This window comes from Salmo trutta, chromosome 1 (assembly GCF_901001165.1).
Source record: "Salmo trutta chromosome 1, fSalTru1.1, whole genome shotgun sequence".
Taxonomy (NCBI): Eukaryota; Metazoa; Chordata; class Actinopteri; order Salmoniformes; family Salmonidae; genus Salmo; species Salmo trutta.
The window spans coordinates 68,969,510-68,997,387 of NC_042957.1; the positions used below are offsets into that span (position 1 = coordinate 68,969,510).

The 27,878-nt window shown below is 39.3% G+C and overlaps 1 protein-coding gene across 7 annotated transcripts in view; it reads right to left on the minus strand.

Annotated features, from left to right (window-relative positions):
- Nucleotides 1–3,277: 3,277 nt before the first annotated feature.
- LOC115206305 (nuclear GTPase SLIP-GC) overlaps nucleotides 3,278–27,878 on the minus strand; it is a 105,652-nt gene continuing 81,051 nt past the window's right edge. For 4 of the 7 annotated variants that reach the window (XM_029773142.1, XM_029773129.1, XM_029773104.1 and 1 more), the window contains 14 exons: nucleotides 24,624–24,793; nucleotides 24,382–24,499; nucleotides 21,844–21,952; nucleotides 20,009–20,136; nucleotides 18,279–18,363; nucleotides 16,276–16,427; nucleotides 16,097–16,173; nucleotides 15,715–15,920; nucleotides 15,131–15,381; nucleotides 13,691–13,810; nucleotides 13,307–13,457; nucleotides 5,287–5,370; nucleotides 4,570–4,848; nucleotides 3,278–3,632 (listed from right to left, as the gene is read on the minus strand). In XM_029773142.1, coding sequence (XP_029629002.1) covers nucleotides 3,616–3,632; nucleotides 4,570–4,848; nucleotides 5,287–5,370; nucleotides 13,307–13,457; nucleotides 13,691–13,810; nucleotides 15,131–15,381; nucleotides 15,715–15,920; nucleotides 16,097–16,173; nucleotides 16,276–16,427; nucleotides 18,279–18,363; nucleotides 20,009–20,136; nucleotides 21,844–21,952; nucleotides 24,382–24,499; nucleotides 24,624–24,793 — 1,947 coding nt within the window. In that variant the 3' untranslated portion in view covers nucleotides 3,278–3,615. The remainder of the gene's footprint in view (nucleotides 3,633–4,569; nucleotides 4,849–5,286; nucleotides 5,371–13,306; nucleotides 13,458–13,690; nucleotides 13,811–15,130; nucleotides 15,382–15,714; nucleotides 15,921–16,096; nucleotides 16,174–16,275; nucleotides 16,428–18,278; nucleotides 18,364–20,008; nucleotides 20,137–21,843; nucleotides 21,953–24,381; nucleotides 24,500–24,623; nucleotides 24,794–27,878) is intronic. The other 3 variants (XM_029773121.1, XM_029773114.1, XM_029773136.1) reach the window with 3 other exon arrangements.

Here is a 27,878-nt window from a genome sequence, read left to right on the forward strand (position 1 = left end):
TCCTTTGGATGACAAATCAGAGGAAGATATTTATAAAGTAAGTGAATATTTAATCGCTATTTGTGAATTTCTGAAACCTGTGCCGGTGGAAAAATATTTTGATGTGGAGCACCGTCCTCAAACAATCGCATGGCATGTTTTCGCTGTAATAGCTACTGTAAATCAGACAGTGCAGTTAGATTAACAAGAATTTAAGCGTTCAACTGATATAAGACACGTTGATGATGTATTTCTTGTAAGAAGACCCATGATAATTGGAATTTAAAAATGAATTCTAATCACGTTGAACGTTGGTATTGATCATATAGTAGCTATTTTGTTTAGTATAATCATTAACCCTCCTCACCCTAAACACTACACCATGTTGTTTCATGTGAAGGGAATCGCCACACCATAACTATTTATAGACATTATTTATTGAGAAATAAACCCATAACAGGACATGATTTTCAAACATCCTCTTTCCCCCACAACGGACATAACAATAATCAACAAGTTACAAAATGACTAAACATAACTATTAGGTTATAACATCACATTGACATATTTTGGTTAAATGGTCAATTGGAAAGAAACACATCCAGCTATTATTTCTGCATAAAAGCATGTATAAAAGGATTAATCAATAATTCAAGCATAAACAATAGTCACCTGAATCCTTTGAATGAATGAAAAATAAACCAAGACATGATTAATAAACTGTAGTAGCTCAAATAATATGCTTCCATTCAAAAGCAGACAAACTTAGTAAACATCTGTGTAATAAAGGACTTTTTGATGAGATATGAAAATTCAGACCAATTAATTAAACTGAAAAATACAAAAATACATAAACTCAAAATTGCATATAATGTTCTGACTACACCGTTTCCATAGAGGCTTGCTATTCCAAAAGTAGAGTAGTAAGGCAACATTCCAGAGAAATAGAATGTAAACTTTGGTAAACAGCAACAATTGGACCATCACAAGGTTATAGTTTTTCCTCTGGGATATTTATTTTCCTTCTATATCTGTGGTGGATGGACCTGTGTAGGCTACAGTACCACCAGAGAACAGAGTAGTCAGTCAGAAACATACAATCTGACTATTAATAACATGAGTCTGCACCCTTATAGTTCAACACATTTGTAGAAACTGAATGGTGTTAAATGTCAACATTTCAACATTAAAACAGTAATTTATATTCACTACATTAATATAAGTAAATGAGAGAAATTAGGAAATGCACCACCCTATTACAAAGACAAAATACATTTAAAAATGAACATGGTTACATATGATTGTAAATACTAGGACACACTACTAGCATGCAGAAATCTGGTGTGTTAGTGGTAACATTCCACTCCTTGGTGCATTTATCAAGAAGGCACGCCAGCGCCTGTTCTTCCTCAGGTGGCTGAAAAGACTTGCCACCAGTTTCTACAGATGTACCATTGAGCTGCATACTGACTGGCTGTATCACCGCCTGGTACGGAAGCTGCACCCCTCTCCACCACAAGGCTCTACAGAGGGTGGTGAAGACTGCACCGTTCATCACTGGGGGCGAACTCTGAAGCATTAAAACTGCTGAACAGCTTAACAATTAATGTCTACCTGCAATCACTGGCTGTCTACGCACAGCACTCCACACATTCCCACCCACACAAACTCACACACACCCACATCCATTCATTTACATGCACACACACTCACACAGTGTATCCTGTGCACGTGACGAATAAACTTATTTCTGATTTTGATCGATTCTTGTCATGCAAGACTGTTTGGCATAATCTAGAGGAAAAAGAAAAGCACACCTATTTAGGCAAGATGCTGGCTAGCGGAGTGGAAACCTTGAAAATAAAGGAGAGCTCCACACTCTAAGAGCTCAGATGCAAAAATGTAATGTCCAACGTTTCGACAGGCAAGCTGTCTTCATCAGGGTATAATCACAAACACTGCAGGATGACTCGTTTATATAGAGTCAAAAGACACACACACACAGGTGTCTGTAATCATGGCCAAGTATGGCCTAATATCATTGGTTAATTCTCAAATATAAAAATTACATACAAAGAACATTACAAAAAACAAATGAATAGCATACGATCATAGATTCAATTTAGACTACATAAGCCTACAAACAATTACAATGGCAAAGTCACAATAATCACAAGAATGGCTTCAGATCAAAGTCTACGTTGAGACCGAAGGGAGCAAGGGTCTTTAAATTAAAGATCCAGGCAGCCTCTCGTTTTAACAATAAATGATCGAGGTCACCCCCTCACATGTTCGATGCCAATATAACGCAGAGATGAAATCGAGTGGTTTGCTTCCAAAAAGTGGGCCGCATCTGGGTAAGTCGAGTTTTTGCACCTAGTGGTGCTACGATGCTCTGTTATACATACTATTAATTCACACTTTGTTTTACCCACATCATTTTTACCACAAGGACAAATTATAAGATAAATAACTGCCTTAGTGGAACACGTAATAACCTTTGATTGGGATCGATTTCCCTGTTTGTGGGTGTTTGAAGGATCTACATTCATAAGTGCTATTGCATTGAGCACAGCCATTACACAGGTAATTTCCATCCAATAGGGGCGCAAATAGACATTGTTCAGGAATATCTTGGGGTGGTAAATCAGAGGGTACCAATTGGTCTCTGAAATTTCTGCCCCGCGAGAATACGACCAAGGGAAGGTCCGAAAACACATTACCGAGACTATCATCAGATTTAAGAATGTGCCAATGTTTGTGAACGATTCCCATAACTTGTTCAGAGCACTTTGAATAGCGGGTAGTTAGAGCGCAAGAATGCTTATTTTTACGAGACTGATCTTGACAAAGGTCATGTCTCATTTTGTTTTGAATTTTCTCAATGGCAGTATTAATCTGATCATTTTTGGAACCCCTATCATTGAATTTTCTTTGCATCTCAGCCATATTTCTGTTGAAATCTGATAGTTTTTTGCAAATTCTTTTGATTCGACAGAATTGGCTGGAGGGATAACTATTTTTCAAGGGAAGTGGGTGACAACTGTCAGCCCTCAACAAACTGTTACGATCAGTAGGTTTCCTGTAAAGACCAGTGTATAGAACATTATTTTCACACAAGATCAGAAGATCAAGAAAACTGATTTGACGTGTATCAGATTGCATAGTAAATCTCAGATGTTCAGAACAGGAGTTAAGAAAAGCATAAAATGCCTGGAGCTGTTTTGCATCACCCCTACATAGAACAAAAATATCATCAATATACCGTTTCCAAATAATGATGTTAGGCAAGAAAACATTTTTGAGAGGATTGAAAATAGACTGTTTCTCCATGTAACCCAAATACAAATTAGCATAATTTAAAAGACTGTTTGGCATAACATGAAGTGGCAAAGATTGGAATGTTTGCACAAACACACTGGATTTCCAGTCTAACAAACTATTATAACAGACTATAGATTTCACAAGAAGCTTTCACTTTAAATCATCATAGACTTCCTGCTGTCAGTCATCTCTCGCAACACTCCAATGCAGATTAAGAGCATAGTGACTGTAGTATTCTGACATCCTGCTCTGGAAGAGGGACCGCTTGCTGCCCTTTGTCCAGCGGAGGACCAACCCAAGCGATCACATTCATCAGCGGGAAGCTGCTGCTGCCATTGGTAGAAGAATGGGATTAGAAATGTTACTGTAAATGTACATACTTCCCATCAAAATACATAAGAATACACACAATGGGAATACACACTCTGAATACACACATAAGAATACACACCATGGGAATACACACTATGAATACACACACACACACAAATAAATACTATGCGAATACACACGATAGGAACAATATACTCTCCGTCCACAAAATGTATTCTGTCTGCCCTAAGTGCGGGCCGTCTATTTGAAATATTATGGTTATTTTGGGAAGCGTTGCAATTTACTGGGGCCGTTCTAATGTCCCTCCATGTTTCAGGCACTCATAGTGGGAGAGCAATAATAATAAAATATATGACATTTATCAGACACTTTTATGCAAAGGGACTATATATATATTTATGAATATATTTTTACGAATGGGTGCTCCTGGGAATCAAACCCACTGCACTGAACTCTGCAACAATACCCTACAGTATTGTAGCAGGAATTATCTGGTAACTGATCTTTAAATGTATTGTATTATGTCTATAAGAGAGCAGTGATTGTTATGCAACAAAATAATTAAGAATGCTGCAATACTCCAAACACGCTGAAATTAGTTCAACTTTTGACGGACAGACAAATACTGTATTCTGTCTGTACAAGCCATAATTGCGGGCCGTCTAAATGAAATATTTGGGTTATTTGGGGAACCTTTGTAAGTTACATGGGCCATTCTAAAGTCTCTGCATGATTCAGGCACTCATAGTGTGAGAGCAAAAATGAAGGTAATATAGGACATTTAGCAAACGCTTATATCCAAAGGGACTTACAGTCACACGTGCATATATTATTACGTATGGGTGCTCCTGGGAATTTAACCCACTAACCTGTTGTTGCAAGCACCATGTTCTACCAACTGAGCTACGGGGGATCAGAGGAGTTTGATCTTACCCAGGTCCTGGACAAGATGAGGTTCATGGATTTGGAGAAAATTGTACAAGGCAGATTTCACTCTTCTTCCTCCTTTTCGTGCAGCATCAAAAACCAGTCTCATTTGCTCCTGACTAGTAGATTTACTACGGATTATTGTGTACATTTCCTGTTGGATCATGTTCTCTTTTAACAGGTAATCTGCTACAGGCAGCGCCGTCATGACCCTCTGAATGAGATCAGCCATATGTTCATCAACAAATGCTTCACCTGAGAGCTGGTTCAGTTCAGGCTCAGCACCTGAGATTCATGTCAGAAAATGGTTATATTATTAGAGCCATAATTAACTAAACCCCCCACCCCCCCAAAAAAACTATCTACATAACAAACCACCAAACACAATGTATCTATTTTAACAAATCAAATGAGGGTATAGAGAAAGGCTTGTGTTCCTAGCTCCAACAGTGCAGTGATATCTAACATATCTCTACACAACAATACACACAAATCTAAAAAGTAAAAAAAAAATATTAAGAGATATAGACAAATTAGGATGAGCAATGTCGGAGTCCGGAGTATAAATATATACAGTTTAAATGAGACTGATCCCTTGATGCCGTACTTACAATATCTACAATTAAAGTTAACAAACCAATTATTGATTCCTTTGTGTAACAAACAAACACTTCCATATCAGACATATAGCCAAAGACAATGAGAGAGAAAACAAATCCCTACCAGGATTAGGGTTGATCAGATTGACTTGAGGTGGTTCGAAATCTGAAGATGTGGAGAAGAAAATCTCATCAGATTTATTATATCCTGTGTGTTGAATACAGTTTAAATAAGTTGGGGTGAGGGGTGTACAGTGTGTTGAAAACAGTTTAAATGAGTAGGGGGTGAGGGGTGTACAGTGTGTTGAATACAGTTTAAATGAGTAGGGGTGAGGGGTGTACAGTGTGTTGAATACAGTTTAAATAAGTAGGGGGTGAGGGGTGTACAGTGTTGAATACAGTTTAAATAAGTAGGGGTGAGGGGAGTACAGTGTGTAGAATACAGTTTAAATAACTAGGGGTAAGGGGTGTACAGTGTGTTGAATACAGTTTAAATAAGTAGGTGTGAGGGGTGTACAGTGTGTCGAATACAGTTTAAATAAGTAGGGGTGTACAGTGTGTTGAATACAGTTTAAATAAGTAGGGGTGAGGGGTGTACAGTGTGATGTATAAAGTTTAAATAAGTAGGGGTAAGGGGTGTACAGTGTGTTGAATATAGTTTAAATAAGTAGGGGGTGAGGGGAGTACAGTGTGTAGAATACAGTTTAAATAAGTAGGGGGTGAGGGGTGTACAGTGTGTTGAATACAGTTTAAATAAGTAGGTGTGAGGGGTGTACAGTGTGTCGAATACAGTTTAAATAAGTAGGGGTGTACAGTGTGTTGAATACAGTTTAAATAAGTAGGGGTGAGGGGTGTACAGTGTGATGTATAAAGTTTAAATAAGTAGGGGTGAGGGGTGTACAGTGTATTGAATACAGTTTAAATAAGTAGGGGGCGAGGGGTGTACAGTGTGTTGAATACAGTTTAAATGAGTAGGGGGTGAGGGGTGTACAGTGTTGAATACAGTTTAAATAAGTAGGGGTGAGGGGTGTACAGTGTGTTGAATACAGTTTAAATAAGTAGGGGGTGAAGGGTGTACAGTGTGTTGAATACAGTTTAAATAAGTAGGGGGTGAGGGGTGTACAGTGTGTTGAATACAGTTTCAATAAGTAGGCGGTGAGGGGTGTACAGTGTGTTGAATACATTTTAAAGAAGTAGGGGGTGAGGGGTGTACAGTGTGTTGAATACAGTTTAAATAAGTAGGGGGTGAAGGGTGTACAGTGTGTTGAATACAGTTTAAATAAGTAGGGGTTGAAGGGTGTACAGTGTTGTATACAGTTTAAATAAGTAGGGGGTGAGGGGTGTACAGTGTGTTGAATACAGTTTAAATAAGTAGGGGTGAGGGGAGTACAATGTGTTGAATACAGTTTAAATAAGTAGGGGGTGAGAGGTGTACAGTGTGTTGAATACAGTTTAAATAAGTAGGTGTGAGGGGTGTACAGTGTGTCGAATACAGTTTAAATAAGTAGGGGTGTACAGTGTGTTGAATACAGTTTAAATAAGTAGGGGTGAGGGGTGTACAGTGTATTGAATACAGTTTAAATAAGTAGGGGGCGAGGGGTGTACAGTGTGTTGAATACAGTTTAAATAAGTAGGGGTGAGGGGTGTACAGTGTGTTGAATACAGTTTAAATAAGTAGGGGTGAGGGGTGTACAGTGTGATGTATAAAGTTTAAATAAGTAGGGGTGAGGGGTGTACAGTGTGTTGAATACAGTTTAAATAAGTAGGGGTGAGGGGTGTACAGTGTGTTGAATACAGTTTAAATGAGTAGGGGGTGAAGGGTGTACAGTGTGTTGAACACAGTTTAAATGAGTAGGGGGTGAGGGGTGTACAGTTTATGGAATACAGTTTAAATAAGTAGGGGTGTACAGTGTGTTGAATACAGTTTAAATAAGTAGGGGTAAGGGGTGTACAGTGTGTTGAATACAGTTTAAATAAGTAGGGGGTGAGGGGTGTACAGTGTGTTGAATACAGTTTAAATAAGTAGGGGGTGAGAGGTGTACAGTGTGTTGAATACAGTTTAAATAAGTAGGTGTGAGGGGTGTACAGTGTGTTGAATACAGTTTAAATAAGTAGGGGGTGAGGGGTGTACAGTGTGTTGAATACAGTTTAAATGAGTAGGGGGTGAGGGGTGTACAGTGTGTCGAATACAGTTTAAATAAGTAGGGGTGTACAGTGTGTTGAATACAGTTTAAATAAGTAGGGGTGAGGGGTGTACAGTGTGATGTATAAAGTTTAAATAAGTAGGGGTGAGGGGTGTACAGTGTATTGAATACAGTTTAAATAAGTAGGGGGCGAGGGGTGTACAGTGTGTTGAATACAGTTTAAATAAGTAGGGGGTGAGGGGTGTACAGTGTGTTGAATACAGTTTAAATAAGTAGGGGTGAGGGGTGTACAGTGTGATGTATAAAGTTTAAATAAGTAGGGGTGAGGGGTGTACAGTGTGTTGAATACAGTTTAAATAAGTAGGGGGTGAGGGGTGTACAGCGTTGAATACAGTTTAAATAAGCAGGGGGTGAGGGGTGTACAGTGTGTTGAATACAGTTAAAATAAGTAGGGGGTGAGGGGTGTACAGTGTGTTGAATACAGTTTAAATGAGTAGGGGGTGAGGGGTGTACAGTGTGTTGAATACAGTTTAAATAAGTAGGGGGTGAGGGGTGTACAGTGTGTTGAATACAGTTTAAATGAGTAGGGGGTGAGGGGTATACAGTGTGTTGAATACAGTTTAAATAAGTAGGGGGTGAGGGGTGTACAGTGTGTTGAATACAGTTTAAATGAGTAGGGGGTGAGGGGTGAACAGTGTGTTGTATACAGTTTAAATAAGTAGGGGTGAGGGGTGTACAGTGTATGGAATACAGTTTAAATGAGTAGGGGGTGAGGGGTGTACAGTGTGTTGAATACAGTTTAAATAAGTAGGGGTGAGGGGTGTACAGTGTGTTGAATACAGTTTAAATAAGTAGGGGTGAGGGGTGTACAGTGTGTTGAATACAGTTTAAATAAGTAGGGGTGAGGGGGCTTACAGTGTTTTGAATACAGTTTAAATAAGTAGGGGGTGAGGGGTGTACAGTGTGTTGAATACAGTTTAAATGAGTAGGGGGTGAAGGGTGTACAGTGTGTTGAACACAGTTTAAATGAGTAGGGGGTGAGGGGTGTACAGTTCATGGAATACAGTTTAAATAAGTAGGGGTGTACAGTGTGTTGAATACAGTTTAAATAAGTAGGGGTAAGGGGTGTACAGTGTGTTGAATACAGTTTAAATAAGTAGGGGGTGAGGGGTGTACAGTGTGTTGAATACAGTTTAAATAAGTAGGGGGTGAGAGGTGTACAGTGTGTTGAATACAGTTTAAATAAGTAGGTGTGAGGGGTGTACAGTGTGTCGAATACAGTTTAAATAAGTAGGGGTGTACAGTGTGTTGAATACAGTTTAAATAAGTAGGGGTAAGGGGTGTACAGTGTGTTGAATACAGTTTAAATAAGTAGGGGGTGAGGGGTGTACAGTGTGTTGTATACAGTTTAAATGAGTAGGGGGTGAGGGGAGTAAAGTGTGTTGAATACATTTTAAAGAAGTAGGGGGTGAAGGGTGTACAGTGTGTTGAATACAGTTTAAGTAAGTAGGGGGTGAGGGGTGTACAGTGTTGTATACAGTTTAAATAAGTAGGGGTGAGGGGAGTACAATGTGTTGAATACAGTTTAAATAAGTAGGGGTGAGGGGAGTACAGTATATTGAATACAGTTTAAATAAGTAGGGTGTGAGGGGTGTACAGTGTGGTGAATACAGTTTAAATAAGTAGGGGTGAGGGGTGTACAGTGTGTTGAATACAGTTTAAATAAGTAGGGGTGAGGGGTGTACAGTGTGATGTATAAAGTTTAAATAAGTAGGGGTGAGGGGTGTACAGTGTATTGAATACAGTTTAAATAAGTAGGGGGCGAGGGGTGTACAGTGTGTTGAATACAGTTTAAATAAGTAGGGGGTGAGGGGTGTACAGCGTTGAATACAGTTTAAATAAGCAGGGGGTGAGGGGTGTACAGTGTGTTGAATACAGTTTAAATGAGTAGGGGGTGAGGGGTGTACAGTGTGTTGAATACAATTTAAATAAGTAGGGTGTGAGGGGTGTACAGTGTGTTGAATACAGTTTAAATAAGTAGGGGTGAGGGGGTTTACAGTGTTTTGAATACAGGTTAAATAAGTAGGGGGTGAGGGGTGTACAGTGTGTTGAATACAGTTTAAATAAGTAGGGGGTGAGGGGTGTACAGTGTGTTGAATACAATTTAAATAAGTAGGGGGTGAGGGGTGTACAGTGTGTTGAATACAGTTTAAATAAGTAGGGGTGAGGGGGTTTACAGTGTTTTGAATACAGGTTAAATAAGTAGGGGGTGAGGGGTGTACAGTGTGTTGAATACAGTTTAAATGAGTAGGGGGTGAGGGGTGTACAGTGTGTTGAATACAGTTTAAATAAGTAGGGGGTGAGGGGTGTACAGTGTGTTGAATACAGTTTAAATGAGTAGGGGGTGAGGGGTATACAGTGTGTTGAATACAGTTTAAATAAGTAGGGGGTGAGGGGTGTACAGTGTGTTGAATACAGTTTAAATAAGTAGGGGGTGAGGGGTGTACAGTGTGTTGAATACAATTTAAATAAGTAGGGGGTGAGGGGTGTACAGTGTGTTGAATACAGTTTAAATAAGTAGGGGTGAGGGGGTTTACAGTGTTTTGAATACAGGTTAAATAAGTAGGGGGTGAGGGGTGTACAGTGTGTTGAATACAGTTTAAATGAGTAGGGGGTGAGGGGTGTACAGTGTGTTGAATACAGTTTAAATAAGTAGGGGGTGAGGGGTGTACAGTGTGTTGAATACAGTTTAAATGAGTAGGGGGTGAGGGGTATACAGTGTGTTGAATACAGTTTAAATAAGTAGGGGGTGAGGGGTGTACAGTGTGTTGAATACAGTTTAAATGAGTAGGGGGTGAGGGGTGTACAGTGTGTTGTATACAGTTTAAATAAGTAGGGGGTGAGGGGTGTACAGTGTGTGGAATACAGTTTAAATGAGTAGGGGGTGAGGGGTGTACAGTGTGTTGAATACAGTTTAAATAAGTAGGGGTGAGGGGTGTACAGTGTGTTGAATACAGTTTAAATAAGTAGGGGTGAGGGGTGTACAGTGTTTTGAATACAGTTTAAATAAGTAGGGGTGAGGGGGCTTACAGTGTTTTGAATACAGTTTAAATAAGTAGGGGGTGTACAGTGTGCTGTATACAGTTTAAATAAGTAGGGGGTGAGGGGTGTACAGTGTGTTGAATACAGTTTAAATGAGTAGGGGGTGAGGGGTGTACAGTGTGTTGAATACAGTTTAAATAATTAGGGGTGAGGGGTGTACAGTTTATGGAATACAGTTTAAATAAGTAGGGGTGTACAGTGTGTTGAATACAGTTTAAATAAGTAGGGGTAAGGGGTGTACAGTGTGTTGAATACAGTTTAAATAAGTAGGGGGTGAGGGGTGTACAGTGTGTTGAATACAGTTTAAATAAGTAGGGGGTGAGAGGTGTACAGTGTGTTGTATACAGTTTAAATAAGTAGGGGGTGAGGGGTGTACAGTGTGTAGAATACAGTTTAAATGAGTAGGGGGTGAGGGGTGTACAGTGTGTTGAATACAGTTTAAATAAGTAAGGGTGAGGGGTGTACAGTGTGTTGAATACAGTTTAAATAAGTAGGGGTGAAGGGGTTTACAGTGTTTTGAATACAGTTTAAATAAGTAGGGGGTGAGGGGTGTACAGTGTGTTGAATACAGTTTAAATGAGTAGGGGGTGAGGGGTGTACAGTGTGTTGAATACAGTTTAAATAAGTAGGGGGTGAGGGGTGTACAGTGTGTTGAATACAGTTTAAATGAGTAGGGGGTGAGGGTGTACAGTGTTTTGAATGCAGTTTAAATAAGTAGGGGTGAGGGGTGTACAGTGTGTTGAATACAGTTTAAATGAGTAGGGGTAAGGGGTGTACAGTGTGTTGAATACAGTTTAAATGAGTAGGGGGTGAGGGGTGTACAGTGTGTTGAATACAGTTTAAATGAGTAGGGGGTGAGGGGTGTACAGTGTGTTGAATACAGTTTAAATGAGTAGGGGGTGAAGGGTGTACAGTGTGTTGAATGCAGTTTAAATAAGTAAGGGTGAGGGGTGTACAGTGTGTTGAATACAGTTTAAATGTGTAGGGGTGAGGGGTGTACAGTGTTGAATACAGTTTAAATAAGTAGGGGGTGAGGGGTGTACAGTGTGTTGAATACAGTTTAAATAAGTAGGGGGTGAGGGGTGTACAGTGTGTTGAATACAGTTTAAATGAGTAGGGGGTGAGGGGTGTACAGTGTGTTGAATACAGTTTAAATAAGTAGGGGGTGAGGGGTGTACAGTGTGTTGAATACAGTTTAAATAAGTAGGGGGTGAGGGGTGTACAGTGTGATGAATACAGTTTAAATAAGTAGGGGGTGAGGGGTGTACAGTGTGTTGAATACAGTTTAAATGAGTAGGGGGTGAACTGTGTACAGTGTGTTGAATACAGTTTAAATAAGTAGGGCGTGAGGGGTGTACAGTGTGTTGAATACAGTTTAAATAAGTAGGGGGTGAGGGTGTACAGTGTTTTGAATGCAGTTTAAATAAGTAGGGGTGAGGGGTGTACAGTGTGTTGAATACAGTTTAAATGAGTAGGGGTAAGGGGTGTACAGTGTGTTGAATACAGTTTAAATGAGTAGGGGGTGAGGGGTGTACAGTGTGTTGAATACAGTTTAAATGAGTAGGGGGTGAGGGGTGTACAGTGTGTTGAATACAGTTTAAATGAGTAGGGGGTGAAGGGTGTACAGTGTGTTGAATGCAGTTTAAATAAGTAAGGGTGAGGGGTGTACAGTGTGTTGAATACAGTTTAAATGTGTAGGGGTGAGGGGTGTACAGTGTTGAATACAGTTTAAATAAGTAGGGGGTGAGGGGTGTACAGTGTGTTGAATACAGTTTAAATAAGTAGGGGGTGAGGGGTGTACAGTGTGTTGAATACAGTTTAAATGAGTAGGGGGTGAGAGGTGTACAGTGTGTTGAATACAGTTTAAATAAGTAGGGGGTGAGGGGTGTACAGTGTGTTGAATACAGTTTAAATAAGTAGGGGGTGAGGGGTGTACAGTGTGATGAATACAGTTTAAATAAGTAGGGGGTGAGGGGTGTACAGTGTGTTGAATACAGTTTAAATGAGTAGGGGGTGAACTGTGTACAGTGTGTTGAATACAGTTTAAATAAGTAGGGCGTGAGGGGTGTACAGTGTGTTGAATACAGTTTAAATAAGTAGGGGGTGAGGGGTGTACAGTGTGATGAATACAGTTTAAATAAGTAGGGGGTGAGGGGTGTACAGTGTTGAATACAGTTTAAATGAGTAGGGGGTGAGGGGTGTACAGTGTTGAATACAGTTTAAATAAGTAGGGGGTGAGGGGTGTACAGTGTGTTGAATACAGTTTAAATAAGTAGGGGTGAGGGGTGTACAGTGTGTTGAATACAGTTTAAATAAGTAGGGGGTGAGGGGTGTACAGTGTGTTGAATACAGTTTAAATAAGTAGGCGTGAGGGGTGTACAGTGTGTTGAATACAGTTTAAATAAGTAGGGGGTGAGGGGTGTACAGTGTGTTGAATACAGTTTAAATAAGTAGGGGGTGAAGGGTGTACAGTGTGTTGAATACAGTTTAAATAAGTAGGGGTGAGGGGTGTACAGTGTGTTGAATACAGTTTAAATAAGTAGGGGGTGAGGGGTGTACAGTGTGTTGAATACAGTTTAAATAAGTAGGGGTGAGGGGAGTACAGTATATTGAATACAGTTTAAATAAGTAGGGTGTGAGGGGTGTACAGTGTGGTGAATACAGTTTAAATAAGTAGGGGTGAGGGGTGTACAGTATGTTGAATACAGTTTAAATAAGTAGGGGTGAGGGGTGTACAGTGTGATGTATAAAGTTTAAATAAGTAGGGGTGAGGGGTGTACAGTGTATTGAATACAGTTTAAATGAGTAGGGGGTGAGGGGTGTACAGTGTTGAATACAGTTTAAATGAGTAGGGGTGAGGGGTGTACAGGTTCATAACAAACTGGCATTTGATCTAACCTGTTGGAATTAGACACTCCCACACTCTTTGGTCGTTACTTCCTCTGTCTAAAAGACTCAGTCTGATGTTCTCTGCACCCGACATGCAGTCCAAAAACACCTGAAATGTGGGGTTGAAGTTTGGGCTATAGTCATAATCAAACTGCCCACTCTGCAACACAAGATGAAAAATAATATTAGCCAAATATAGACAGTAACAGAGAGACTGAGATACTGTAGCTGGTCATATAGCACATAGAACGTTTTTTCCTGTGGGAACTTCATGGTGTCAGGTACATGTACATAAAATCCACACATCATACCCAACACCACAAACCAATAGTAGCACATTACAAAGGAATACTTATATAGGAATATATGGTAGTATGTGATGACCATGCTTACTTTTGGCTTTGTGCTAGAATTTGCCACCAGTTTACAGCAGAGACCATATTTTCCTCTAGGAGTCAATGTGCAGTTGGAGCTGGATTGAATGAAAGTACTCCCCTTCTGTTGATGTTCCACCTTCAAAGATAATAGGTGCATTACTTCAAGGTAAACTGAAACCTTCACACTAACAGAAATCAAGTAATGGCTACTACAGTGCCTTCAGAAAGTATTCATACCCCTTGATTTATTCCACATTTTGTTGTGTTAAAGCTTGAATTCCAAATTATTTTCCTTTACTCACCCAACTACACACAATACCCGACAATGACAAAGTAAAAACATGTTTTTAGAAATGTATTGAAAATTAAATAAATATTTAATATTGAAATATTAAATTAAATATCTAATTTGCATAGGTATTAACACCCCTTAGTCAATACATGTTAGAATCACCTTTGGCTGTGATTACAGCTATGAGTCTTTCTGGGTATGTTTCTAAGAGCATTGCACACCTGGATTGTACAATATTTTCATTTTTTATTTTTAAAATATTTAACTAGGCAGGTCAGTTAAGAACAAATTCAATGACGGTCTACCCGGCCCAACCCAGACGGCGCTGGGCCAATTGTGTGCCGCCCTATGGGACTCCCAATGTGATGCAGCCTGGATTCGAACCAGGTACTGCAGTGACGCCTTATTCTTAAATAAATTATTCCATCTCTGTCAACATGGTTGTGATTTTTGCTTCAAGTCCGGCCATAGATTTTCAAGCTGATTTAAGTCAAATCTCAAACTAGGCCACTGAGGAACATTCAATGTTGTCTTGGTAAGCAACTCCAGTGTATATTTGGCCTTATCTTTTACGTTATTGTCCTGCTGAAAAGTACATTTGTCTCCCAGTGTCTGTTGGAAAGCAGACTGAACCTGGTTTTCCTGTAGGATTATGCCTGTGCTTCGCTCTATTCAGTTTCTCCCTAGTCCTTGCCGATGACAATTAATTACAGATAATTATAAGCGTGGGGTACAGAGATAATGTAGTCATTCAAAATCATGGTAAACACTATTATTGCACACAGAGTGAGTCCATGCAACTTATTATGTGACTTGTTTAGCATATTTTTACCCCTGAACTTATTTAGGCTTGCCATAACAAAGGGGTTGAATACTTATTGACTCAAGACATCTCAGCCTTTCATTGATAATTCATTTGTAAAAGTGTTTAAATAGTAATAATAATAATACCTCATTTTACTTTGATATTATGGGGTATTATGTGTAGGCCAGTGACACAAAAGCTCAATTTAATCAATTTTCAATTTAGGCTGTAACAACAAAACGTAACAAATTGGCATGGGGTGTGAGTCCTTTCTGAAGGCACTGTAGCTTGACTTTTTCAGTCTACCAAAAAAGCTCTTGCAGTGTGCAGAATTAATTTATTGATACTGTAAATATTACCTCACAAAGTGGCACATTCTTGGGCAACAACATAACATTCAGTATGCGCTTCTGGGGTCTGTTCCATTGTGGTCGGAGGAACAGCAGCACCTGGCTTCGGACCGGGAGGAAGGAGAACCAATTTCTGATGAGGCCAAAGAGGGAGAGGTGTGTGATGTTTACAATCACGTGTGTAGCAGTCGTCATGAGTGGCGGAACAATCTCCATGTTGCCATCAGTAACATGGGCCACGGACAAATTGTCATCCTTCTCTGCAGAATAAGAACAATGCTTTAATTGACTGTAAATAATGCTTTAATTTACTGTAAGTCTCATCCAAAGTATGTATTATTATTGAATGTATTATTCAGTGGTAATGTCATGTCATACCCATTTTATTATTGTATTATTAGAAATGATGCATCACTTACCATCACACATACAGTGATACATCACTTACCATCACACATACAGTGATGCATCACTTACCATCACACATACAGCGATGCATCACTCACCATCACACATACAGTGATGCATCACTTACCATCACACATACAGTGATGCATCACTTACCATCACACATACAGTGATACATCACTTACCATCACACATACAGTGTAGGAGATGCAGTTGGCGGACAGACTGCTCAGGACAGTCAATGCTGAATAGGGGTCCTGCTGGTGTCATGGAGCCCAGGAGTCTGCTGTCCCATTGAGTCATCATGTAAATCATATCTCCCTTCCCTTCCATCAGAAACACCAGTCCAGTGGAACTGCACTGGAAAAGACCTGCCTTGGGGCATTGGAGCCTGCGAGGCAGATGAAGGGCAAAGGTGACAGTTGTAAATCAATTTTATAAATCAAAAGTGTCAAGCACTCTTGACATAATGTCTTTGTAGATTCTGTGTGGAACTGATTAGTGGTAAACATGACCATAGGAAAAGGCCAAGATAAAGTAGTGGAAGTTTCAGTGATCAATAGTTACCTATATGTAGGCTTGCGGTTATGTGTTGTAAGTTCTTTGTCAATCTCAGGAGTTAACATTGTTACACCTGTTGACACCTGTAACAGAAAAAGGAAGACCAGGCAACTCTAGTACTTGGGACCAAATACTCTGACTGAATTATTGTTGAGATGTGGTTAATCAACTCCCCACAAACATACCTGCACACGCTTCCTACCATTCCCAGACTGTGATTCAAATACGGTAGTTTTTGTGTGTAAATCCAATGTTGGAGTGAATTGTACTGTACTAGAGCAACCCATCAGTTTCTCATAGTACATCTTCATCTTGTTACACTCCACAGTGACATCATCTGCATAAGAGAAAGGATTCAGGACAAGCATCAACTTTTAAAGGGGAAGTTCAAGATTTTATAACTTCATGTTAGATAGTGGCCAAATCACCTGAAATGAACTAAAAATGAACTCTGTATTTGGTTCGATATGTAAAACATGGGGGGGTAGATCAGCTTTAATATTGGGGATAGATTGTAGCTTCCATCAATGTAATTGTCTGCATCCTTTCCAATCACCCATATATTTTGGGGGGTAAAAAATAAATAAAATATATACACACACACACACGTCTCTTTGAAATATATTTTCCTTTATTATTTCCCACAAACCCTACCACCCCTCCCCTAATTGGAGTAAACTAATAAACAACAACATTTAGTCTTCTATTTCCAGCTTATACGGTACACACTATATACATTTTATGGGCACAATCTATTTTACAATAGTTATATTTTGTTTGTTTTTAGTCCTGGCCGTCCTCTAACCTCCACCTCTCCCATCTATTTCTGATGTCCATCCAGTTTGATTTCTATTTGTCATATAAATTTAACTGTGCTATTTCACAAAAGTTCTGAACCTATATACATTTTACAGACACAGTATATTGTACATTTGTTATCTTGTTGTTATTAGTCCCACCCTTCAGCTCCACTCAACCCCTCCCATCTATCTCTTAACACCATCCATATTGGATTTCTATTTGTCATATATTTTTCAACTGTGCTGTGATGGTTTGATGTTACTTAAAGGTGTTTTGGCCATTTAAGACAACAAAACATGCTCAAATGTCTCCATCAATTCTATTGATTGTTAGCTTGTGGTGGATAAAGTTAGCTGATGTTTGTAGTGGCTGTTTAAAGAAATCTTTAACATATTATTTTACCTTTTCACGAGTGAGTTCCAAATATCTCTAATGGTTGCCCAGGTGTGAGTTTTTTTATGTGTGTGATGTCAGAATGTACTCACTGTTCCAACATGTGATTGTTATGCAACAGGACAGTTAACCTGTGCTGCCCTCAACACAAGGCACGCTGCCTGCTAATTATCTATTGGCTATGTTTCAACTTGTACATATTTTTTATAAAGATGTATTTTCTAACAACAGTTTGAATTGAGGTGTGTTCCGCCTCCTTATTAATTCACGAAGAAGTAGCCCATATCACTGTTGCGGACAATTTATGTTTGAGGCTTTAATGAACAGTACAAACTTCTCTCTTCGATGAGAGCCCAAGCGCTTCCCCAGTGTTTCCGCAGATCAAGTATGCAGACATTTGTGCATCTCTAGTCAGAACAGGCCTTGCACAAACTTTTCCCCCCGGCACATTTTTTTGTCTGGCGCCCGCATTGTCTTCATTGTTATTTTCCTTACATTGTTGTTTCCCTTACAGTTGTGTGCGTTCCTATCAAAGTAAGTGCCTCATTTTCTTTATATTGTGTTTTCATTTCTACTGTAGCATACTGTATGTATGCATGGAGCATCATGTATTAACAAATAATGCATTTAGAGTTGCATAGATTTTAATGGACAACAAAATACTTTTTTGAAGGTTGTACTGATTATGCTAATGCTAAGCTTTTTGCCAGCTATGTGTGGCTCCATGTTTGTTGACATCATACATTGCATTCTGGTTGTCACGTAAGGGTCCGTCAGACCAAAGATGTTATAACAAAACGAGGTTAAGGGACAGTTCATTTGACTGAGTTATGGTGCTTTCAAGACAACAGGGAACTCTGAAAAATACAGGGTCAAATCATGACGTCAGTGATCTTCAGGTAGGAAAGTCAGAGTTCTAGAAGAAGGCCCTAGTTCGAAATCGGAGTTGGATGACCCTTCAAAACTATTTTTCATTTGGTCCCATTTCATTTACCTGGGAGAAACGAGCTGTTGGGGGTCTTGAGTGAGAGATCCATGGATTCTTGTAGTTTACACTTCAGCTGCATCACGATGTGATCCTAATGTAGGACAGAAATGATTATTTAGTCCACTCTCACATTAACTGATAATTGTACTTTACCACAACCAGGTCTAAATGCTGTGCACCAGGTGTTTATAAATTAGGTTCTTCTTGAGTGTATTTTGGTTTGCTTTCAAGCCGCAAATATCTAAATTCAGCATGTGCAAACATATTTGCTATTGTGACCTGTGGAAACATGCAGATCCCAAGAGAAGTACTAACCTAAACTCATCTGAAAATGCACCCCTAACCTGCTGTGTGAAAGATTGACAATAGCAACAACACTTGGGTACATAGATAATATACTATGTTTACCATTAGCCAATATCAATCCATCTGCTCTGTAACGTGAAGGGTTGTTACATATACAGACATTACACAACTGAATTTAATTTGAACGGTAACATACATGCCAAATGCTGCTATTCAAGGTGACATGGGCTGAAAACCTACATGGCATCACCAGTGGCTATGCATTTTTGCACCTTGCCAAATTAACATCTATGTAAAAGTATATTATTAAGGGCTTGCAATGTTGCTACTGCAAAGAAAACATTTATATACCATGTCAAATCCTTTTTTAACTCCATCTGTATGATTCAGCTGATACAGACAGACTGTATTCTAGAAATTACCATAATGCTTTTGAATTATTTTAGAGAGCAGCGAACTAAAATGGTACCAACTGATAAACAAACCTGAAAGTAACAAACTGCACACCTACTGCCTTTTTAAATGCACTTTTGGGACAGAACCCTATGTACATACTGTTTTATCCAAGCAATATCGAAACTTGAAAAATGTAGATGTGGAGTGGCCCTTCTCGCTATTGAGACTGGTCGATACAAAACACTCCCCTAGATAAACGTGTATATACTTTTGCAACAATGATTCCATTGAAAATGAACGTCATGCCTTGCTTTGTTGTGGGTTATTCAACGAAATTAGGGTTGAACTTTTTTGTCAGCTGTCCAACCAAAATGAACATTTTATCAGTCTTAATGAAAATAATACATTGTGACATTTTATCAGGTAACAATAATGTAAATGCCTGAGCCAAAGCCTGCCACCCTATCCTCCAACTAATATATTATTTTTGTGCGTAATTGTCCTTTATCAACTGTACGTTTTTATGCATACGTGTATAGATGATGCAATTCATTGTAGATGATGCCTGTACCAAGTTTGACAATGATTGTTTTTAGTGTCTCAAAACTAAATTTGAGTGATCCACAATGTGATAAAAACAAATCTGTATTTTGTAGTGTTGTATCATTGTAGAGTGACACTTTAATACATGTTTCTAACTATACTGTATAATGTGTCCAGGGCTTGTATCAGCTAACATACTGCATTTCAACACATTTTGCTATGATGCAGAGAGAAAAATGTGCGGTTTTAAAGCTAATTTCATGCAATTCTACACTTTTTGCCATGGGACAGAGGAAAACGTGTTGTTTTATAACTCAGCTCATGCTGTTGATCACATTTTTCCATGTGGATTATATATATTTGTGCTAATTTCCTGCTATTCTACACATTTTGCCATGAAGCTGATAGAAGATTTAACAGTTTCAAGGCAAATTTACAGCAATTCTACACATTTTGCTATCATATGCTATCCGGCCCTGAATGTGTCAAACCTTTAGGTTGATTAAACAACCCAGCATATCTTTCTTGGCCTTATGGAAAATGTTGTTATTCTTCATGTGAAGATGTAGCTCATCTTTCATCCTTTTCAGAGAATCTTTTCCTGTATGCTCTGATGCCCCTAAAACACAGTCATCATATTGTTTCCATAACCATTGTACGACTTCATATGCTATTAACACTGCACATTCTACATACAGAGCATTCGGAAAGTATTCAGACCCCTTGACTTTTTCCACATTTTGTTACGATAAAGCCATATTCTAAAATTGATGAAATTGTTTTTTTTTTCCCTCATCAATCTACACACAATACCCCATAATGACAAAGCAAAAACAGGGTTTTAGGTATTTTTGCAAATATATAAAAAATGAAAAAACTTAAATGTCACATTATCATAAGTATTCAGAACCTTTACTCAGTAATTTGTTGAAGCACCTTTGGCAGCGATTACAGCCACAAGTCTTCTTGGGTATGACGCTACAAGCTTGGCACAACTCTATTTGGGGAGTTTCTCCCATTCTTCTCCGCAGATCCTCTCAAGCTCTGTCTGGTTGGATTGAGAGCGTCGCTGCATAGCTTTTGTCAGGTCTCTCTGGAGATGATCGATTGGGTTAAAGTCCGGGCTCTGGCTGGGCCACTCAAGGACATTCAGAGACTTATCCCCAAGCCACTCCTGCATTTTCTTGGCTGTGTGCTTAGTGTCGTTGTCCTGTTGGAAGGTGAACCTTCACCCCAGTCTGAGGTCCAGAGTGTTCTGGAGCAGGTTTTCATTAAGGATCTCTCTGTACTTTTCTCTGTTCATCTTTCCCTCGATCCTGACTAGTCTCCCAGTCCCTGCCGCTGAAAAACATCCCCACAGCATAATGCTGCCACCACTGTGCTTCACCGTACGGGTGGTGCCTGGTTTCCTCCAGACGTGACGCTTGCATTCAGGCCATAGAGTTCAATCTTGGTTTCATCAGACCAGAGAATCTTGTTTCTCATGATCTGAGAGTCCTTTAGGTGCCTTTTGGCAAACTCCAAGCGGGCTGTCATGTGCCTTTAACTGAGGACTGGCTTCCGTCTGGCAACTATACCATAAAGGCCTGACTGGTGGAGTGCTGCAGAGATGGTTGTCCTTCTGGAAGGTTCTCCCATCTCCACAGAGGAACTCTGGAGCTCTTGTAGAGTGACCATCAGGTTCTTGGTCACCTCCATGACCAAGGCCCTTCTACCACAATTGGTCAGTTTTGCTGAGCAGACAGCTCTAGGAAGCGTGTTGGTGTGTTCTTGGGGACCATCAATGCTGCAGGCATTTTTGGTACCCTTCCCCAGATCTGTGCCTTGACACAATCCTGCCTCGGAGGTCTTCGGACCATTCCTTCGACCTCGTGGCTTGGTTTTTCCTCTGACATGCCATGTCATCTATGGGACTTTATATATAGTCCCTTTCCAAATCCTGTCCAATCAATTGAATTTACACAGGTTGACTCCAATCAAGTTGTACAAACATCTCCTAGGATGATCAATGGAAACAGGATGAACCTAAGCTCAATTTCGAGTCTGGTATCAAAGGGTCTGAATAATTATGTAAGGTATTTCTGTTTTTGCTCTATCATCATGGGGTAACGTGTGTAGATTGATGAGGGACATGCTTTTATTTAATATATATTTAGAATGAGGCTGTAATGTAACAAAATGTGGAAAAGGGGAAGGGGTCTGAATACTTTCCGAATGCACTGTACAGTATGTTTGAAAACTTGTTACTTCACAAATATCATTATGATTTTCATGACTAGGTCACAACACTTTATCTCAGATAATACATGTTCATTTCAAGACTTACTTATATAGCATTGATGCATGGAGTCCTTGATTGACTCGGTTAGAGTGGAGTACATTTTTTTCTTTTTCTCACGGAGGTCACAATTTAGTTTTGCCTTCAACTCAGTTTCCTTTCAGATAGAAAAACATGATCAAGAAGACCTCTCATTTAAGTTGAAGTGATAGTTCACCCAAATTACAAAATTGCATTTCAGTGGTTTCCTTTACTTATATTTATTCAGGGAAAACACATCTAAAACAATTTCTCTTTCGCAAGTGTGCCCTATTAAAATAGCTAAAAAAATACATTCAGCAACAAGCACACAACCATACATCAGAAACAAGTATATTCTTCCTTAAGCATTTCCTCAAACAATGCTTCAAATTAATTAAAGTGTCACGTCCTGACCCTGGTAAGAGGTCATTTTCCATAGTAGAGAGGTCAGGCCGTGACAGGTGGTTGTTTTGGGTGGTTTGGGGTTTTCTGTTTCTATGTGGGATTTTTCTAGATTTCTATTTCTATGTTTTGTTTTCTATGTTTTGGCCGGGTATGGTTTCCAATCAGAGGCAGCTGTCTATCATTGTCTCTGATTGGAAGCCATACTTAGGCAGCCTGTTTTTTTATGTGTGGGTGTGGGTAGTTGTTTTCTGTTTAGTTTGTACCTGACGGAACTGCTGGCTGTCATTTTGCTATTTTTGTCTAGTTTTCGTTTCCATTAAAATATGTGACGATGAGCACTCTACATGCTGCGCCTTGGTCTACTCATTTCGACGCCTGTGACAACAAGGCATTCAAGCCTGAGCTCATTTTGCAGCATATTCCACTTCGGCGGAGCATGAAAATTTAAGTTGTTTTTTCCTAGTTCTGAAACTACTTTTGGTAGCTCTAGTGCTATCCAATATTGTGTTCTTGTGCTGTATTTTATTATTTTAACCTTAATGAGTGAAATCAGATATGCTGGAAGTTTCTGCATGAGTGCTTTGTAAATAAACAAAAGGGAACGCTGCTCTCTTCTTACATACATATAGGCCCAACCCACCTTTTGATACAATACACAATTGTGAGATCTAAAATTAACACCAGTAATGAATCTAAGGGCACAATGGCAAACAGCATCCAGAGGTCTAAGTGTGGTGGCTGCTGCATGCATGTAGGTTATATCCCCGTAATCTAAAACAGACATAAAAGTGGCCTGGACATCTTCCTTTCTATTATCAAAAGACAGACATGCTCTATTTCTGTAAAATAATCACATTTTGAGATTCAATATCTTTACCAGATCAGTAACATTTTATATGCGAATGTATCTATTTATCTATTTCTATACGTCCCGTGCTTAAGTTATTTCTATGTTTCCCATGCGTAAGATTTGTTTTTGCGTCTTTCCCTTTCGGTTTTGCACGCTAGCTTCAAACAGCTGAAAATACAATATTTTTGGTTATGGAAAATACATTTCACAGTGGCTTAGATGGTACAATGATTCTCTACACAATGATTGCTTTTGTAGTCCATCATTGTAAATAAGAATTTGTTCTTAACTGACTTGCCTAGTTAAATAAAGGTAAAAAAAATATTACTTTTTTTAAATGCTTGTTTTGTTACATAAACTGAAATTAGGCAAACTATTAGAATTTTAGCAAACAGGAAAAAGCGGAGGGATTTCTGCATATTGCATCTTCAATAAACAATTTAAAGCTGACATTTCTTGAGTCAATAAGAATTCAACCACTTTGTTATGGGAAGCCTAAAGAAGTTCAGCAGTAAAAATGTGCTTAACATATCACATAATAAGTTGTATGGACTTATTATGTGTTCAATAATAGTAGTTCATAGAGGCTTTGAATGGCTACTTCATCTCTGTACCCCACACATACAATTATCTGTAAGGTCCCTCAATAGAGTAGTGAATTTCAACCACCGATACAACCACAAAGACCAGAAGTTTTTAAAATACCTTGCAAAGAAGGACACTGATTGGTACAGTAGATGTGTAAAAAAAAACAAAAAAAAACAAACGCTGACTATCCCTTTCAGCATGGTGTTATTACTCCGGCTTTGGATGGTGTATCAATACACCCAGGCACTACAAAGATGCAGGCGTCCTTCCTAGAGAGGACGAAAACTGCTCTGGATTTCACCATGAGGCCAATTGTGATTTTAAAACATTTACAGAGTTGAATAGTTGTTATATGAGGATGGATCACCAACATCGTAGTTACTCCACATGACAGAGTGAAAAAAAGGAATACAAATATTCTAAAACATGCATCCTGTTGGCAACAAGGCACTTAAGTAATACTGCAAAAAATGTGGCAAAGAAATGAACTTTTTGCACTGAATACAAAGCGTTATGTCTGGGGCAAATCCAACATAACATATCACTGAGTACCACTCTTCATACTTTCAAGCATGGTGGTGTCTGCATTATGTCATGGGTATGCTTGTCATCGGAAATAACTAGGGAGTTTTTTAGGACAAAAAGAAACCGAGTACAGCTTAGCACAGGCAAAATCGGTTGTGTATGTCAATGTTGCTTTTCCAGATATAAAAAAAACCTACCTCTGTCTTGAGGAATATCAAATGCAGTGACATTTCTGGGTGCTTCCCAAACAAACTGTTTGTGTCAAGGCTGAATGTATCAATCTGCTCCCTGATTGGGCCACGTTTGCCCTCATTTCTGAAACACAATATGTCCAAATCAGAAGTATGGTTACCAGATTTGATTGAATTCCAAGTTGATTGAATTCCAGTATTAATTCTTGATTTTACATTTTTCTACTGATAATGATTAAATGACTTACGGGAAATATGTCTTAAACTCTTCATCAATGAGCTTGATCATACATGAAGCTAAACTGTCATTAAGGTTTATTTCCTTTCTCCTTTCCCTTTTCCCTTTTGGTTTGTAAACGCCGCCATTCTTGCATAAAGTCTTCACTACTTTATGGTATCCACTGCCTTTTTTCCCTCTCTGGGAATACAAAATTGAAATATGTTCAATGTTTTTAACAGCACAGCATTCAAAATCTGTAATGCATAAGAATCTATCAATAGCTGCTTTTCCACTATTGTGCAATCCTATATCTGTGGGAGCCAATACATGCTATCGCCAGAGAAATGTGAAAATCGAGAGACTCAACACACGATCATTTCATGTTTATAGGAACGTACCACTCTCCCATGTCTCTCTCTCTCCCTGGGAGTCCATCGGTTAGGATAATGACATCTTGTGCACGTCACTTTGGTTTATTGTGGGTTCTTGAGTGGCTCAGGAGTCCAAGTTTTGAAATGCAGTTCTTCTGTTGGTGTTGTTGGCCCGGTTGTGCAGTAATGACACTTTTCTCTGGCTTCAATTAGATGATTGTTTTTATCTCGCTCGAAGATGCCTATTGCTGGTTGTCTTTTAAGCACTTTTTGGGCTGGCCTGTCTTTCAATGCCCCTGCTGCAGCTCGTCAAAGAAAATCCTTTGGTGTTGGGGCATCCTGATGGTGTGGCCAGTCCATCGGAGCTGTGCCTTTATGCTGTTTGCTCTTTGCATTACCTCCAAGTATAAGACCTTGTCTTGCCATCAGATACGCATAATAGATCTCAGAGATTGTGTATGGAATGTTTCAAGCTGTTTGATGTGGGGATTGTTCAGGGTCCAAGTTTCACAGCCATACAGCAGGGTTGTGATCACTAGCATAGTATAGATTTTCAGTTTTGTGGAAAGAGGGATGGTGTGATGGTTGAGTATCCTGTTCCTCAGTCCTCCCAATGACTGGCTTGAGCAGGATTCTGCTTGTTATTTCTTGGTCAAGTGAGCCATCTTCAGAGATGGTGTTCCCCATGTATCTTACTTGGTCGACATTCCGGAGCTCAGATACGTTGAGGTAGATCCGTTGAGGTACAATCGTCGGCAAAGAGGGCCTTATGGCCAAAATATTCTTGTGTATTGGTCTTTGCTCGGAGCCTGCACAGGCTGAAGATTGAACCAGTGGAAGCAGGGTGATAGATCCAACCCCCTTCTTTTGCAAGTTACAGGCAAATCTAGGGGCCAAAAATTCGAAAGATGCGAGCACCTTGGAAATCATGATTAGTCCAAATGACCAGTGACAAAAAATTTGCTTACTGGAACAAAATTCCTCTTTAGATTTTGCATCACACGCTCTGTTGACAGATGCTGCCAAAAACAGTTATGTTACGTGCGTCTGCCCACGAGAGATTACTCTCACATTTACAGTGCATTCGGAAAGTATTCAGGCCCCTTTAACTTTTTCAACATTTTGTTATGTTAAAGCCTTATTCTAAAATGGATTAAATCATTTTTTCCCCCTCATCAATCTACACACAATGCTCCATATTGATAGAGCAAAAACAGGTATTTAGAAATTTGGCAAAAAATAAATAAATAACTGAAATATTACATGTACATACAGTACCAGTCAAAAGTTGACACACCTACTCATTCAAGGGATTTTCTATATTTTTACTATTTTCTACATTGTAGAATAATAGTGAAGACATAAAAACTATGAAATAACACATGCAGTATAATCATGTAGTAACCAAAGAAGTGTTAAACAATTCAAAATATATTTGATATTTTAGATTCTTCAAAGTAGCCAATCTTTGCCTTGATGACAGCTTTCAATACTCTTGGCATTCTCTCAACCAGCTTCACCTGGAATGCTTTTATAACAGTCTTGAAGGAGTTCCCACATATGCTGAGCACTCTTTGGCTGCTTTTCCTTCACTCCAACCCAACCCAAACCATCTAAATTGGTTTGAGGTCGGGTGATTGTGGAGGCCAGGTCATCTGAAGCAGCACTCCATCACTCTCCTTCTTGGTCAAATAGCCCTTACACAGCCTGGTGGTGTGTTGCATCATTGTTCTAATGATAGTCCCACTAAGCGCAAACCAGATGGGATGGCATATTGCTACAGAATGCTGCGGTAGCCATGCTGGTTAAGTGTGCCTTGAATTCTAAATAAATCACAGATGACAGTGTCACCAGCAAAGCATTCCCACACCATCACTCCTCCTCCTCCATGCTTCACGGTGGGAACCACACATGCAGAGATCATCCGTTCACCTACTCTGCATCTCACAAAGACACGGTGGTTGTAACCAAAAATCTCAAATTTGGACTCATCCGACTAAAGGACAGATTGTCCATTCCTCGTGTTTCTTGACCCAAGCAAGTCTCTTCTTATTATTGGTGTCCTTTAGTAGTGGTTTCTTTGCAGCAATTCGACCATGAAGGCCTGATTTCTGCAGTCTCCTCTAAACAGTTGATGTTTAAGATGTTACTGTTACTTGAACTCTGTGAAATGTTTATTTTGGTTGCAATATCTGAGGCTGGTAACTCTAATGAACTAATCCTCTGCAGCAGAGGTAACTCTGGGTCTTCCTTGAAATTGTCCAGCTTGACTGACCTTCATCTCTTAATGTAATGATGGACTGTCATTTTTCTTTGCCTATTTGAGCTGTTCTTGCCATAATATGGAGTTGGTCATTTACCAAATAGTGCTATCTTCTATATACCACCTCTACCATGTCACAACACAACTAATTGGCTCAAACGCATTAAGAAGGAAATAAATTCCACATGATTAACTTTTAACAAGGCACACCTGTTAATTAAAATGCATTCCAGGTGACTACCACATGAAGCTGATTGAGAGAATGCAAAAGTGTGCAAAGCTGTCATCAAGGCAAAGGGTGGCTACTTAGAAGAATCTCAATATAAAATATATTTTGATTTGTTTAACACTTTTTTGGTTACTACATGATTCCATATGTGTTATTTCATAGTTTTGATGTCTTCACTATTATTCTACAATGTTGAAAACAGTCCAAATAAAGAAAAACCCTTGAGTGAGAAGGTGTGTCCAAACTTTGGACTGGTACTGTAAGTACTCAGACCCTTTATTTTACTTTGTTGAAACACCTTTGGCAGCGATTACAGCCTTGCGTCTTCAAGGTATGACGCTACAAGCTTGGCATACCTGTATTTGGGGAGCTTCTCTGCAGACCCTCTCAAGCTCTGTCAGGTTGGATTGGGAGCGTCGC